Source organism: Pseudorca crassidens, chromosome 8 (assembly GCF_039906515.1).
Source record: "Pseudorca crassidens isolate mPseCra1 chromosome 8, mPseCra1.hap1, whole genome shotgun sequence".
Lineage (NCBI taxonomy): Eukaryota > Metazoa > Chordata > Mammalia > Artiodactyla > Delphinidae > Pseudorca > Pseudorca crassidens.
The window spans coordinates 40,362,524-40,378,154 of record NC_090303.1 but is presented as its reverse complement, the minus strand read 5'-3'; the positions used below and the strand labels follow the sequence as shown (position 1 = coordinate 40,378,154).

The 15,631-nt window shown below is 34.5% G+C and overlaps 1 protein-coding gene across 11 annotated transcripts in view; it reads right to left on the bottom strand.

Moving 5' to 3' along the window:
- Positions 1–15,631, bottom strand: part of DGKB (diacylglycerol kinase beta) — a 797,684-nt gene that overhangs the window by 197,299 nt on the left and 584,754 nt on the right. For all 11 annotated transcript variants that reach the window (XR_010945490.1, XM_067746239.1, XM_067746240.1 and 8 more), the window contains one exon: positions 4,831–4,921. Coding sequence is in view for 10 of the 11 variants with exons in the window: in XM_067746239.1 (XP_067602340.1) it covers positions 4,831–4,921 (91 nt within the window). In the remaining variant the exon portion in view is untranslated. The remainder of the gene's footprint in view (positions 1–4,830; positions 4,922–15,631) is intronic.

Here is a 15,631-nt window from a genome sequence, read left to right as displayed (position 1 = left end):
TGGAGAATGGGCCATTTTATTCTCTCATGAACTTTGCCTGGTACATGGAACAAATAAAAAACTCATGAACTTTGTAAGCTTCAATCCCAGATGGTGACCTGAGATTCTCAGGTACATATCCATGCCCCAGGTAGTTTTATACAAACTTTGCTTTTAATATATTATCTTGTAAATTTAAAGCTTTTCATTTAATCTTTTTATTTCTTTATCTTTTGTTACAAAGTTAAAAGATAACTGAAATTCTTTTTTTTTGAGGTACGTGGGCCTCTTACTGTTGTGGCCTCTCCCATTTCGGAGCACAGGCTCCGGACGCGCAGGCTCAGTGGCCATGGCTCACGGGCCCAGCCGCTCTGCGGCATGTGGCATCTTCCCGGACCGGGCCACGAACCCGTGCCCCCTGCATCGGCAGGCGGACTCTCAACCACTGTGCCACCACACCAGGGAAGCCCCTGAAATTCTTAAAATTAAAAATTTCACCTTTGTTCATCTCTCTATGTATATATTTATATTTCGATTCTCCAATTGATTTGTTTCCTTAAATAATTTGGCAGCAAGCAACACAATTCTTGTTTTTTTTTTTTAAATCATGAAAGAAAATGCTCATATGTGTGTCTCTGCAATAGAGATGCAAGAGAATCTCTAAATCATAGGATTTTGACGAAGACTAAGACAGGTAATGGATGTGCATTGCTTAGCTCCAAGCATGAGGTATATTTAATAATAGATAAATCTTAGCTGTTGTTTTTATCAACTATTAGCCCGTGATATTAATATTATTCCAAATATTCACCTTTTTCAGAAAACAGCTTCCTAAATGAAAGAGAGATATGAGGTAAAGGGTCAAACAGTAAATGCTTTGTTTGGAAGAAGCTGTCATTAAAACATATATCCATTACTTGAGGTACTCTTGTACTGAAGTGGTTTTATTCTCTCATAGATTTTCAAACCATAGTTGGTATAATTTTAGGCCAGGAAGCAACAGCAAACAGAATCAAATTTCCAAACTGTTGTTTTTATTATATTTAATTATGAAGTAACCTTGAGGGTAGAAAGGCGTATTCTGCTAATGTGATAGACTGGATTCATTAAAAAGTGAGTAGAGAAGCAGATTTTACATTACCATCCTTCCACACACACACACACACACAAAACAAGCTTTAGAATTAAGATAAATTCATAAAATTATAACAGTATTTCAAGATATGCAACAATAGAATGGGGAGTGCACAGTGCTGTCTCTGATTTATAAATGCTACTCCAGTGGTGCATAGAATAAGGCAGTAAATGCAGAGCTGGGAAGACTTGGAGGGCATGTAGAAACATGACCCGAAAGAGCTCTTCTCAAGATGTAAAGCTCAGTGGAACAAAATCACCGAATTCTATCACTTGTAATGTTAAAATCAATGTTTTCCATACCTATTTTTATCACACGTCTTTTGCTATGTGACACAAACTTTTCCTTGGACATTTTTCGCTTTGTGACATACATAATGTTATACTATAGATCGATGTTTGTTTTTTGTAAATTGAGACTTTACTTTTTAGAGCAGTTTAAAGCTCATGGCAAAATTGAGGGGAAGGTACAGAGATTTCCTGTATACACCCTGTCCCCACAAATGCACAGCCTCTCCCATTATCAACATCCCCACCAAAGTGGTACATTTGTTACAACTGATGAACCTACATTAACACATCATAATCACCCAAAGTTTACAGCGTCCATTAGGGTTCACTCTTGGTATACATTCTATGGCTTTGAACAAATGTATAATGACCTGTAGCCACCACCATTGCATCACATGGAGTACTTTTATTGCCCTAAAAATCCTCTGTGCTGTGCCTATTCCTTCCTCCGTCCCCCTTAACTGGCAACCACTGATCTTTTTACTGTTTTCATAGTTTTATCTTTTCCAGAATGCCATATGTTCACATCATACAGTATGTAGGCTTTTCACATTGGCTTCTTTCACTTAGGAAAATGTATTTAAGGTTGTTCCATGTCTTTTCACAGCTTGGTAGCTTTTCAGCACTGAATAATATTCCATTGTCTGGATATACCACAACTTATTTTCCCATTCATCTACTAAAGGACTTCTTGTTTGCCTCCAAGTTTTGGCAATTATTAAATAAGTTGTTACTAACATCCATGTGCATGTTTTTGTGTTAACATAACGCTTTCAACTCCTTTAGGTATATAGCATGTATACTGTATGACTGCTGGATCATAAAGTAAGGGCATGTTTAGCTTTGTAAGAAACTTCCGAACTGTCTTCCAAAGTGGCGGTACCATTCTGCATTCCCACCAGCAGTGAATCAGACTTCCTATTGCTCCGCATCCCCACCAGCTTTTAGGGTTTTCAATACCCTAATAGGTGTGTAGTGGCATTTCACTGCTGTTTTAATTTGCATTTCCCTGATGAAATATGATATGGAGTGTCATTTCAGCTGCTTATTTGCCATCTGTATAGCTCCTCGGGTGAGGTATCAGTTAAAGTCTTTGGCCCAGTTTTCAAGACGGTTGTTTATTTTCTCATTGTTGAATTATAGGAGTTCTTTGTATATTTTGAATATACAAAGTCCTTTATCAGATATGTCTTTTGCAAATATTTTCTCTTAGTCTGTGGCCTGTTTTCTCATTCTCCTGACATTGTCTTTCAAAGAGCAGACATTTTTAATTTCAGTGAAGTCCAACTTACCAATTATTTCTTTCATGGATTGTGCCTTTGGTGTTGTATCTAAAAGGCATCACTATATCCAAGGCCATCTAGGTTTCCTCCTATGTTATCTTCTAGAAGTTTTAAAGTTTTGCATTTTACATTTAGCTCTGTGATCCATTTTGGGTTCATTTCTGTTAAGGGTGAAGAAATGTGAATAGATTTTTTTTTTTGGCCTGTGGATGTCCAGTCATCACAGCACCATTTGTTTAAAAAACCTTCTTTGCTCCATTGTATTGCCTTTCATCCTTTGTCAAAGAAGAGCAGACTGTATTTATGGGAATCTATTTCTTGGCTCTATATTCTGTTTCATTGATTTGTCTGTTCTTTCACCAATATCACACTGTTTTGACTACTTTATAGTAAGTCTTGAAGTCAGGTAGTGTCAGTCCTCCAACTTTGTTCTTCTCCTTCAATATTGTGTTCACTATTCTGAGTCTTTAGACTCTCAGGATAAACTTTAGAATCAGTTTGTTGATATTCACAGAATAATTTACTGGAATTTGGGGATTATATTAAATCTTTAGGTGAAGTTGAGAAGAACTAAAATCACAACAATGTTGAGTTTACCTATCCATGAACATGAAATATCTCTCTTAGACAATTTTTTTTCAATCTACATTCAGTGGTAGGCGAAAGTAAGGAGAGGTGCAAGAGGCTTCAGGGTATCCACCCTATATTCAACCAGAAGCCATACCTTAAATTTTTTTCATTTTTGCCTTTTACTGCAGATTTTCTTCAAGCATCGGTTTCTGAGGGCAGAAATGCTCAACATCTACTATATAATGATTTCTTAAATAATGAGCTTTGAAGGTAAAGGGAGGTCTTAGATGATTTTTATAAATATATATGTACATATAGCTGTATAAGTATATATATACATATATATATATATATATATATATATATATATATATAAAACATACACATATTTATCATCACAAATAGCAATCAAAGTGCCTATTGAGACCAAATCCTTTACCTCTTGTGATTATATCCCATTTCAGGGTTATGATCTGATTCAGTCATGAAGAGCTTTTTCTGTTCTATGACAATCAATTCTACCCCTAATACTTCAATTTATTTGTCAATCATGATGAGGAAAAAGTCCCAAAAGATTACGTTCTTAAATAGTACCACTTTTGCTGTTGTTATCATTAACAGTGAGTTAGAAAGCTGGGATAATGAAGAACCTATCCAGACCATTATTATGATTCTCTGTGGTCCATAACTACTTTTGTCTACCAAACTTATTACCCTAATATTTGCCACTAATGATTTAGGTCTCAGTAGACAAGTTATTTATTTCTTTTTAAAAAGAAAAGTGTTAAAGCCAGTATTTCTCAATTCATATCAGCTAGTCATTAGGTGTCCCTGTTTCATAATTCTGTTCCTTCGATTTGTCTTTACAACTTAACAAAATATAACTTTTCCTTTTTCTTTAACCCCTAAAAATCTCTCAATAAAACTAACTCATTTTCTATTATAACTTGTCTCCAAAATTTTTAGTCCTACAATGTCTATATTTTTGGTAGACGTATTTGCTCTAAATCTTTTTAAAGTGTATCTTTTCTAGCTATCTTTGCTCTCTTTCTTGGCTTTTCCACTTCCTACAAATGTAATGGGGAAATGGCAACCTCAGGAACTGAGAAAAGACCTAGTTAATGAATGGGAATGGGAATGGAAAAGTATATGTTTTAAACTTTATTCATAAAAGTAAGTACAATTTTAGTGAACTGTGTTTTAAAGGTTATAAGATATTGAGACCTGAAAATAATAAGTTTTTAAAAATGTATTTTGCACCTTTTTTTCTTTCCCTTCAAGTACTTCCTTTTATCTTACATTTTTCTGTCCATACTATGCCCACTGATTTCTAAAGTTGTGTTCCACCTCTCATTCTTTTATGCTGTATTAAACAACTCATACTCAAACTTAACTTTATATTAGTATTTCAGATGTGCTAGATTCTCAATGAGTGACAGAAATGACGTTTTAGAATCTTGGGTAAAGCTATATGAGTCGCTAAAATCCTAACTCCTTCCATGGGCTAGCACAACATATTAATAATCAAACTCAAGCCATTTCATAGTATTATAAAGAGAATTCATTTTCTTACTTCTATTTCTACAGATTCATGTAGCTTCTTGCAGGTGGCTGAGAAAGTTTCAGATGTGCCAAACTCAAAATACCAAAATTTGTTCTTCATTCTGAAAAAGGAAAGGAAGAAGCATCTTAGGCAATTATCAATAACAGGAGGGATTTTTAAAAATGGGGTAGGCCTGTCTTGTATTATAGGTGATAAAAAAGGTTTGAGGACACGTACCATCCATTATGTAATAGATGGTCACATAATTTTCAGAGTTTAACTGTAAGCATCAAATTATATGATTGTCCCAGAGGGGATTATAGGAATGTATTGATCTGACAGATTCAAGTATATCTTTGCCTTTTCTATAATACTGGTTGCTCAGATTTTGAAATATGGTTTTAGTGCTTATGATTCTTAGCTTGTTCTTAGACAACTTGATTTTAGACCAGCCACTCTGTAATCATAAAGAGAGAGAGAAAAAAGAAAAGTCTAGGCTTTTCATGAGGAAAAGGAGACCAAACTTAAATATGCTCAATTTTTCTAGATGCCTATGCATTCATTACAAATTATCATTATTAGAAAGTATATTAAAAAGAAAAAATAGTAGTTATCCATAAAGATAAAATTTAGTAATTTTTGGATAACTATTAATTATTTTTTAAAGATACTGTCCTCTGTTATACGAACAATAATGGGAAATTATGATACAGCATGAAAGAACTAAAGAAATAATATATTTTATCAACATACAGTTACAAAGAAAATATAGTTTAAACTATTTCAGTATTTAATCTGGAAGTAAGATGCTCAAAATTTATTTTCTCCCACAAATCAATGACCATATCTTTGTTTCTTTGTACCAGATAATTAAATTAATGATCATTTAATGTAATTTTACAAAGGCTGACTAGATTTTTATATTAGCCAGTAGTGGATTTAAAAATTCATTCTCACGAAAAGCTGCAGTTTTTAATTATACATAGTCTAACAAGCTATGACGTCCTCGATTAGAAGAAAATACAGGTAAAATGGGATACATGCTTCCTCACATGAAGGCAAAACAAAAAGAAATTTTTATAATGATATTCAAATATCTCTCTCACAACAAATTACTTTTTCCTTATAAACATGGATATGTACTTTTCACATTAGAATGTAAAACATTTCAACAATTAAAAAAGACACTTGGCAAGGACCTTACTGCTTAATGCAACCCTCTTACTTGTTATGTAAGATGACATGGAACCTAATACAGTGCTTATTATGCTGTGTTGTATAGAGTTCTCTGATACAAAATTACAAACTATAAAAGTAATCTTATCTATCTAGACATACCCAATAATATTTAGCCTCATACAAGTTTTTATTTGCTTACAAAATTTTCACTAGCCTTTCTTGCATTAATCACCATATTAAGGCCAATAATCTGAAAACCAAGATAAGTTTCATAGGACTCTAGCACCATGAATCATTATTCTTTTCTAGAGAATATCTCCTTGGATTATGGCCTGATTTAATATATCTGAGTAGACAGAAATAGATGATAGCTAGTTAGATAGAACAGGGCAAACATTTAACAGTAAGATCTGTGGGCCTGAGTTTACATGTAAGTTTATATTAAATTAATGCAAATAATGTACATTATAGAATAAATGTAGTTTTACAAATTTATACAATGGCTGAAGTTAATGGAAAATTTAGTTTATGGAAAATAAAAAATATTTTCCTATTGATTCATCATTATCATGAAAAATATATCATTCAGCATGATATGAGAGGAAAATATTGTTCTGTGTGAAATGGTCTCCAGACAATCAGAATAATATGTAGTATATGTTTTATTACTGTTTGGAATTGTCTTTCTACATTCAACAAGTTTTCTAATAATATCTTTCTGTTGGCCTTTTATCCAGACCTTCCTGGATTCATTTATTCATCCAGTCATTTATTCAACAAATGTTTAGTGAGAACATTCACTTCCATATGCTATGTTTAGTTCTAAAGATACAAATATGAACACGATTATCTTTGTCTCTATGAAGCTCAGAATGGTTAAGATTATGGGCATATAAAATAATTGAAAAGTTAATTCTCTAAATTAGATATGAGCAAAATATTGTGAAAAAACACTTCAGTGAATCACCTGCTTTTGCCTTGAGGGGTCCAGAAAGCTTTAGAAGACGAGAGCGTTATAATGGATAAGTAGAAGGCAAATAGGAGGAAGGTGAGACAAGTTCTGGTGTTTTTAGGAGTGCAGTGTGACTTAACAGATTGCCTAAGTATGGGCTAACTAGGGTCTTTTTCAGAATGGGTATGCCAAGTTAAGGAGTTTGGAGGTGATATTATAGATTTATAGGATGTCTAAAAGAATTCTGTTAGCAGTGAAGCGACATAGCTAGCTTTGTTGGATAAATAAAACTCATAGAAATGAATAATTGGGCTGGAATGGCGAAATGTTGGTGCTGTGGACAGAAACGTGGCTGTTAGAATAGCACAAATGAAAGAAAATTCAAGGCCTAAACGGAGAGGCAAGGAAAATGGAAAGGAGAGGCTGAATTTAAGAGACATAAATGAGGGAGAATCAATAGGAACTGGTGGTATTAGATTAAACTGATTTCTGCCATATCTAGGTTATCTCTAGAGGTATATGTGGGAATATCAAAGCATTACTCCAGCAAAGAAAGGGCTATGAGTCTACATTTTGACAGGTTCTGTGACGTAATGATGTAATGTACACTGTATCACAGTTTGAAAATTATATATATACATACATACATACACATATATGGCTTCTACATGCATGTAAATGGTTACTCCCTATTTTTTTTTTCGATTCTGTCCATCAAATTTCTTCATAGCTTAACCAGGATGATGAGGAGCTTGTATCAGCTAACCAAAATGTACTCATTTTAGCAAATACATCACAAGAAACAGAAATTCTGAGAATTTACATTCAGTCTTTATTCACCATATTAGTTAGCATTACTGCTCATGTGCAAAAGCTGCTTTAAATTCTCCATTATTACAACCATTTTATGTTTCACTTAGATAAATATATGGAGGTAATAAAAAGCACATAGAATCAGATTCCACATGACAAATTAAAAGCTGTTAAATTTTATTTTTTTTCAACCCAACTGGTCTTTAGGTTGTAGAAATGCAAAAAAGCACATTTAAGCGTGTATGCTATTTATTTTTATGGCTCACATTAGAAAATGATCCAAATAATTCAAACTCAGATTTGTCAGAGAAAACATATAGCTGTGGATTTTAAGAAAAAGGTAACTGGACATTTAACCCACTATGAAATGCTCACACCAGAGTCAAATTTATTGTGTTCTTACACAGGTTTTGTGGATACAGGTAAGATGACAAATGTCCTACAAAAAAAGTTATTCATACTGTTATAATTTTAAGCCATTAATATACTAAACCGTATTTCAATGAATTTAATTGTAAGTCTACAGGCTTCAGTTTAATATTTAAAGTGCTTGGCTACCAGATGGTCAGGTAAAAATAAAATTAGCTCCCATTTACCAGGCATTTTCTTAGTACCAGTAATTCTGCTTCTTTTATATATCTTCAGGAAAATGTGAACTATCAGAAATATTGCTCAGGCAAAACAATTATTCCTGTCATAATGAAATTTAGTTAATATTTAGTTCTACAAGTTCTGTTCAAATACGCATTTTAATTTCTAGCAATATATTTTCCTTGGAACTTTTCTTCCTGGTTTACAAAGGTTTTTCGTTGTTTTTTTTTTAAACTTTGTCTGCTAAGTAATGTTAATGCAGCAAACATAAAACAAAACAAACAAAACATGAATTGCCAGTGCATTTACCAAAAATAATACCAAAGAACCTAATTAGATATGACGCTCACTCCTAACAAAGATGCAACATAAAAAGGGTGAAATTGCCTCATTTACCTTACTGTAGAAAACTCTAAAGTCATAAACACACAGAAAGTTTTAATGCAATGAAATTACTCTTAAATTAAATGTCAACTTTTTCTCACAGGTGTGCTTCTTTTATTATTTTCATGTATTTAGTGATGATATAGCAGCTTTGGAAGACCATTTATATATGTATAAAACTGAACTCTTCTAATAGACACTTGAATCCCTTTTCAAGCATCCTTAACTGATTCTATCCATACTGTATGAATAACATGATCATCAGATAATAAAATCCTCTGACCTTTGTTTATTATTTATTTTTTATAAGTTTATTTATTTATTTACTTTTGGCTGCGTTGGGTCTTCATTGCTGTGAGTGGGCTTTCTCTAGTTGCAGCGAGAGGACGCTACTCCTCATCGCGGTACGCAGGCTTCTTGTTGCTGTGGATTCTCTTGTTGCGGAGCACGGGGCTCTAGGCGCGTGGGCTTCAGTAGTTGTGGCTCACAGGCTCTAGAGCACAGTCTCAGTAGTTGTGGCACACGGGCTTAGTTGTTCCGCGGCATGTGGGATCTTCCCGGGTCAGGGCTCAAACCCATGTCCCCTGCATTGGCAGGCGGATCCTTAACCACTGAACCACCAGGGAAGCCCCGATCTTTGCTTTTATTTTATTTTTAAATTCTATTTATTTTTTAAATTTATTTTTGGCTGCGTTGGGTCTTCATTGCTGCAAGCGGGCTTTCTCTAGCTGCGATGAGTGGGCTTCTCATTGCGGGGGCGTCTCTTGTTGCAGAGCACTGGCTCTACGTGTGCGGGCTTCAGTAGTTGTGGCTCACAGGCTCTAGAGCGCAGGCTCAGTAGTTGTAGCGCACGGGCTTAGTTGCTCCACGGCATGTGGGATCTTCCCAGACCAGGGATTGAACCCGTGTCCCTTGCACTGGCAGGCGGATTCCTAACCACTGAGCCACCAGGGAAGCCCCGACCTTTGCTTTTAAAATGAAAGCAAAAACATAATGTCCTAAGTAGCTTAGTTAAAATGGATTTTAAATGAATATTTTTTACTCATTAAAGATGTTTCAAAAATCTCATCATTTACATTACTTTGCTTCATTTTTGTCCTGTTATGAAAGCATTTCAACAGTCATTTCAAAACTGGTTTTAAAATTATTTTCTCATGGAGAACAATGTTTCTAACAATTCGATAACTTTATTTTAATACAAAATTTAGTCTTACAATTTGATGGAATACTCTAGAAACATAGCAGGAATTTTGAATTTGGCTAACAATAGTGGTGATGAGAGACGTGTCACTGTTGACTTACAGCAATAGGGTAAGTGTTTAAAATGGTACATTTATGTCATAGAACTCAATTCAGTTTTGTTTTTCATTGCCAAGAGACGTTACACCAGACATTGGTTATAGGGTTACTCATTTATTCCTAAATGTAGTGAGGTATTGCTCTTAATATGATTATATTTTATAAAAAGAACTACATTTTATTGAAACCCTCAAACCTATGTTTTTTAAAAATAGCAATTTATACACTCTTATAGCAAAAGAATAATGTTGATAACATTATTTCATAAGGAAGGAACATGGCTGTAATTACTACAGTGGGGACATTTTATATTCACACCGAAGACAGCAAACATTTTTCATGTTTGCACACCACAGGTAAAGACATATTTTTTTAAATGACATATAAAAATGCTTGTATCTAATGTTCATTCTTAAGGTATGCTTGTTAAGCACTCAAGAGACAATGAAACAGGCTACAGAAACTTCAGACAGAATCATAAAATATTCCACCTTGGTATGTAAAAAGAGATGGATATTCTAATGGAAAAGTACAAAAGCAGTAGTAATGCCATATTGCAGAGTCTAAAGAAGTATACATACATAGTAAGTCCCCAAAGAACAATGATAAATTAATAATTATATGAAATGTAAAACTAAACCTATAAAATGTTTAAATGGTGTCCAAGATGTTTAGACCTGAATATCTTTCAATAATAATTAGATCTCTATTATTAAAATAAGTATTTCATAATCATAAAAAGTTCTTTAAGAAAACTGTTAAGGAGATGAAATGAAATTTGTGAGAGCCATGTTTTCTGCTGTTACTGAGCATGGCACTGTCACAGGTAAACCCAATGAGGTTTAGAAGTCACTCACCCAACATCATACAGGAAGTGCAAAATGTAACTCAGGAATTCTAGCTTTTTTTCCATACTGTCTCTCATTAAATATAATAATGAATGCAGCATCACATGAAACTTTTTTCTAAGCCATAAGGGAAATGTTATAGGTGAGATGGGTGATCATCATTAAATTGTTCTTTTGTTCCTATTTCTACTTTAGAAGTTTTTTTTTTTTTTGCGGTACGTGGGTTTCTCACTGCTGCGGCCTCTCCCGTTGCGGAGCACAGGCTCCAGACGCGTAGGCCCAGCGGCCATGGCCCACGGGCCCAGCCGCTCCGCGGCATGTGGGATCCTCCCGGACCGGGGCACGAACCCATGTCCCCTGAATCGGCAGGCGGACTCTCAACCACGGCGCCACCAGGGAAGCCCTAGAAGTATTTTTAATCCCCCTCTCCTGATTATTTAAGTCAACTAAGGATGACAATGTAATCTAGCGCTGACGAACAGGACCTGAGAGATCTCCCATTCTGAAACAGAGACATGTACAATGGGAAAGCTAGGCCCATTCTTTCCCCTGTTTTTGCATGCTGTCAAGGAAGGAGATTCTAATTGGAAATGGAGCAGCCATCTTACCACCATGAAAGGAAAGGCAAGGGATACCCAGAGATGCTGATCCAGATTCCTGAAGAGAGTTGAACTTCCTAATCAGTCAATTCTGAAACAGTCCATTTCTGGATCTCCACTCATGTGAGATTTATAAATAGACTCTTATTACTTATGTTGTGTATTCTGTTACTTGTAGCCAAAAGCACACTGACAGCACTGTCTATTATAGTTCTAAGAGAATTTTCACATATATTATTATCAGTGAGATATTTGGAAAATCCAAATGAGGTGATATATTTATTATACAATCCTATTTTTCTAGGTGTGAAATTTGGTGGTAACTGAAATAAAGGAGTTAAGGTAGAGAATTTCTGTTCAGCATAATTCCCTGTGCTTATCTTGTGACTAGATATGCAAATATCACTGAATATGCTTTCCTCATCTGACTTGCTATCCCCTGAATTTTTAAAGAATTATTTCCATGTTTATATACTTGATATAATCTTGGGAAAAAACTCACAAAACATCCCTTTTTGAAGTGTCCCAAATTTGCAACTGATGCTTTTATCAGAGTCACAGACTAGTAAGCAGTCGGTAAGTTCATACTTCTCACCTTCCCCTCTTCCATATCCAAAAACTTAGAAATAGAGTCAGTGGGTGATATTTGAATTAATAAAATATACCACGATGTCTGAGATTATATACAGAAATATTTAAGGTAGAGTATTTCTCACTAATATAAATAGACACATGTAGAGCCTAGCCAAAATTGATAGTGAAAATGTAATGAAGGTTTGTATGCATCAATATAAAATAAAGCTCTACTTCTTTTAAAGGGATTATTGTATTCATAAATAGAAAATGTCCACAACACAAAAACTCTCTTCAGTATGTATAAAAACAAAAAGAGGAAGGCACCACAAATGCAGGAATTAGCAAGTCTCCATGCCTAACTCTGAACGTCAGGGGAAACTAGACTGTTCTCTCTAGTGGTAAAAAAAAATCATTTATCCAACGTTCTGAGCACCTACTCTAGACATGGTACAGTGATAGGCAATGGAATTACATTTGTACATAGGACAGAAGAAGTCTCTGCTCACGTTACAGTTAAATTTTAGTCAGGAAAAAATATACGGAATGATTTAATATCAATTGTGATAAGTTCTAAAAAAGGACGTTTATAGGATGCTGTTAAGAGTGAACACAATAAAAGGTAACAGCAAAATTTCTTTAAGGAAGGAAATTGGCCAGATTTTTCAAAGAGTCTAGGTAACATAGTTCCTTAACCCATCCTCCTTCCTTTGCTCTAATTCCAGTTACCAAGCAATGTGGAGTTAATTTTGCTTTCCATGGATTTTGATATGATGTCCTGAACTATGGAATTGTGTGTATTCTACTCTCTGGAAAGGAATCACCACCACTTTCCCTTGGTAACTTGAGCAAGTGATTAAAAGCCTGATCACTTCTGGGTGCCATGATAAAATGATGTTTTTCCATTTACTAAAAATGAGGACGAGACTGGACTATGGTCACACACTTAACATACTGCTCCCTAGGATGACTGCTGGAAGGCCTTCACAGGCAGCTGGGACAACTAGCTGGATAATAAAGTGAATATGTTGACCTAGACTGTGAAAGAATTGCTTGCGACATCCCCTCTCTTTCTACCATTTACCAATTGACTTCCTTGGTTATAATTGTCTCTCTCTCTCTCTCTCTGTCTCTGTCTCCCTCTTTCTCTGTCTTTTTTATTTGCTTTTACTGAATGTACTAAACCAATCAATTATTTAAGCACCAGATATAAGAATACAAAGGTTCTTCAGTGTTAATATATAGTTTGACAGATATTTAAGGAGCACCTACTTAGTTTCAGGGAAGTTAATTAAATGTAATAGTTCAGGTACACTTATAGTAAAAACAGCTCCAGTTTTCTGACCTGACCCATGGACAACTCTTTACAACTAGAATATGAATTAACTGGTAACTTTCTGCATTTGACTACGAGAAGGAGTCAACATTATTAAACAAATAACTCTGTCTGACGGCATTTGCTTTGCATGTTAAAATATTAATGACATCTGAAATCACTACACAAAGCGGTTTCAAACACAAGGAATTCAACATGTGAAAAAGGAGATTATACAAATAGTTTTGAAAAACACATCTACTTTTCATCACTGAAAGGCCAATTAATTCTTTTCTATTACTACCCTCAGTGTCATAGAATAATTTAAAATCAATAATTATGAATCATTAGAACATATTATACCTTGCTACATTTTAAATGTTTCTCCTAACCAATTTTTAGATGCTATGTTTTGTAAAACTTACAAAAATAAAGAAAAAAATTACACCTCTCTAGCTCCTTCACACATCATTTTCCTTACCTATATTCTGTGACGACTAACACAGCGTCACAACTTAAAAAAAAACTTCTAATAAAACTTGTTTCTATTCTCTGAAAACTAGTTAAGTGTTTTACCTTCTGATTTTCTTCACACATCAGCAGTCCTTTTCCAATTTTGTAACAAGAACCACAACTTTGCATTTTGAAAATGTTGTTCACCTTAAAACTTCTCTCACACTAGAATTACAAAATGGGGCAATCCTCCTTTTCCCAATGCTACAGAGGACTGGTTTTACACACACATTAATTATCTTGTAGAAAAACGATAAGAATAAGAATCAGACTACTTGAGTTATATTGAAAATATTGATACTTTTAATCAAACTGAAGAATTATATAGTCTAACATATGAATCAGTAAACCCATTATTATTTAGATTGCATTTTTTGTCACTGATTTATGTCCTGAGGGACCCAGATGACTCCCGGAAATATCATGATCTGTTTTTGTTTCCAGTCAAGATGCTATAATTTATATAAAATATTCAGGCTGACTTGTATATAAACTAATTGACAGATGTAGGCATTATTATTTGGAGATTAATCATTGTGCTGGTACACTCAAGTACATGTTGGGTAATTCTAAGAAACATTTCCTTTCCTTTTCTCTCTAGTATTATCTATTTTTTATTTTAAAAATAAGCCTAGCCCATATACTATTTTCTCCTGTTTGAAATTATGCCCAAATAAGCAGATAATAAATGGAGATGAATTATAGTTGAAGATATCTTACAAGATAAAACCTTTTTCAATTTGCATTACCATCAACAAATCAATAAACCAACATTTTTTGTCATACTAATATACTTAGCAACACGTTGTATCGCTTTCCAGAATTTAAATAAAAAGTCATCTGTATCTTTCACTTAAGAAGAACAAAATGATACCCTTGTTCAAAAAAGTGTATATAATCTGAACCTAGATACAGTATTGAAGTCATTTCATTCAAAATATTGGATATTTATAGTCGCTCATTTAGGTGACTCAGAGATGTTTCCTATTATGAACAGATTATAGAGATTGCAGAGGATAACTCCTTGTTATTTTTATCTATCGGTACGAAAACAAAATCTCTTGGAGGCTCTTTTTAGTAAGTCATCAAATGTAAAATAATCATAAGGTTACTCATACCTACATAATATGTTTCAGTGTTGCTAAATCTTGCCAGAGTTCATTATTATGGATTCATGGAAATACGTATGTGAACAAGAACACTACTTTTCTTTTTTTTTTTGCGGTACGCGGACCTCTCACTGCCGTGGCCTCTCCCGTTGCGGAGCACAGGCTCCGCGGCCATGGCTCACGGGCCCAGCCGCTCTGCGGCATGTGGGATCTTCCCGGACCGGGGCACGAAACCGCGTCCCTGCATCAGCAGGCGGACTCTCAACCACCGCGCCACCAGGGAAGCCCAAGAACACTACTTTTCATTCAGCTATCTCCCCCCAAATTTAGAACCTAATCATTTGAGACAGATGAAAACAAAAAGCGACTTGCTTAGGAACATAAAAGGGGAGACCAGAGAAAGGGATTTCTATTGTTTTTGCTCATTCATTCATTCAACAAATATTTACTGAATACCTCTTATGTGACAGGCACCGTTCTAGTTGCTGGTAATTCATTAGTGATGAAGTTCCTGCTCTTATATTGCTAATAGCTTTTATTTGTTTAAAGGTGAGATTAGATTGCCTATTATCACTTAGAATTGATGAACCACTCTCTCCAGTTCTTCTCATTCTTAGAGCAGAGCGTATATAAGATGAAAATCCAAAACAAATACA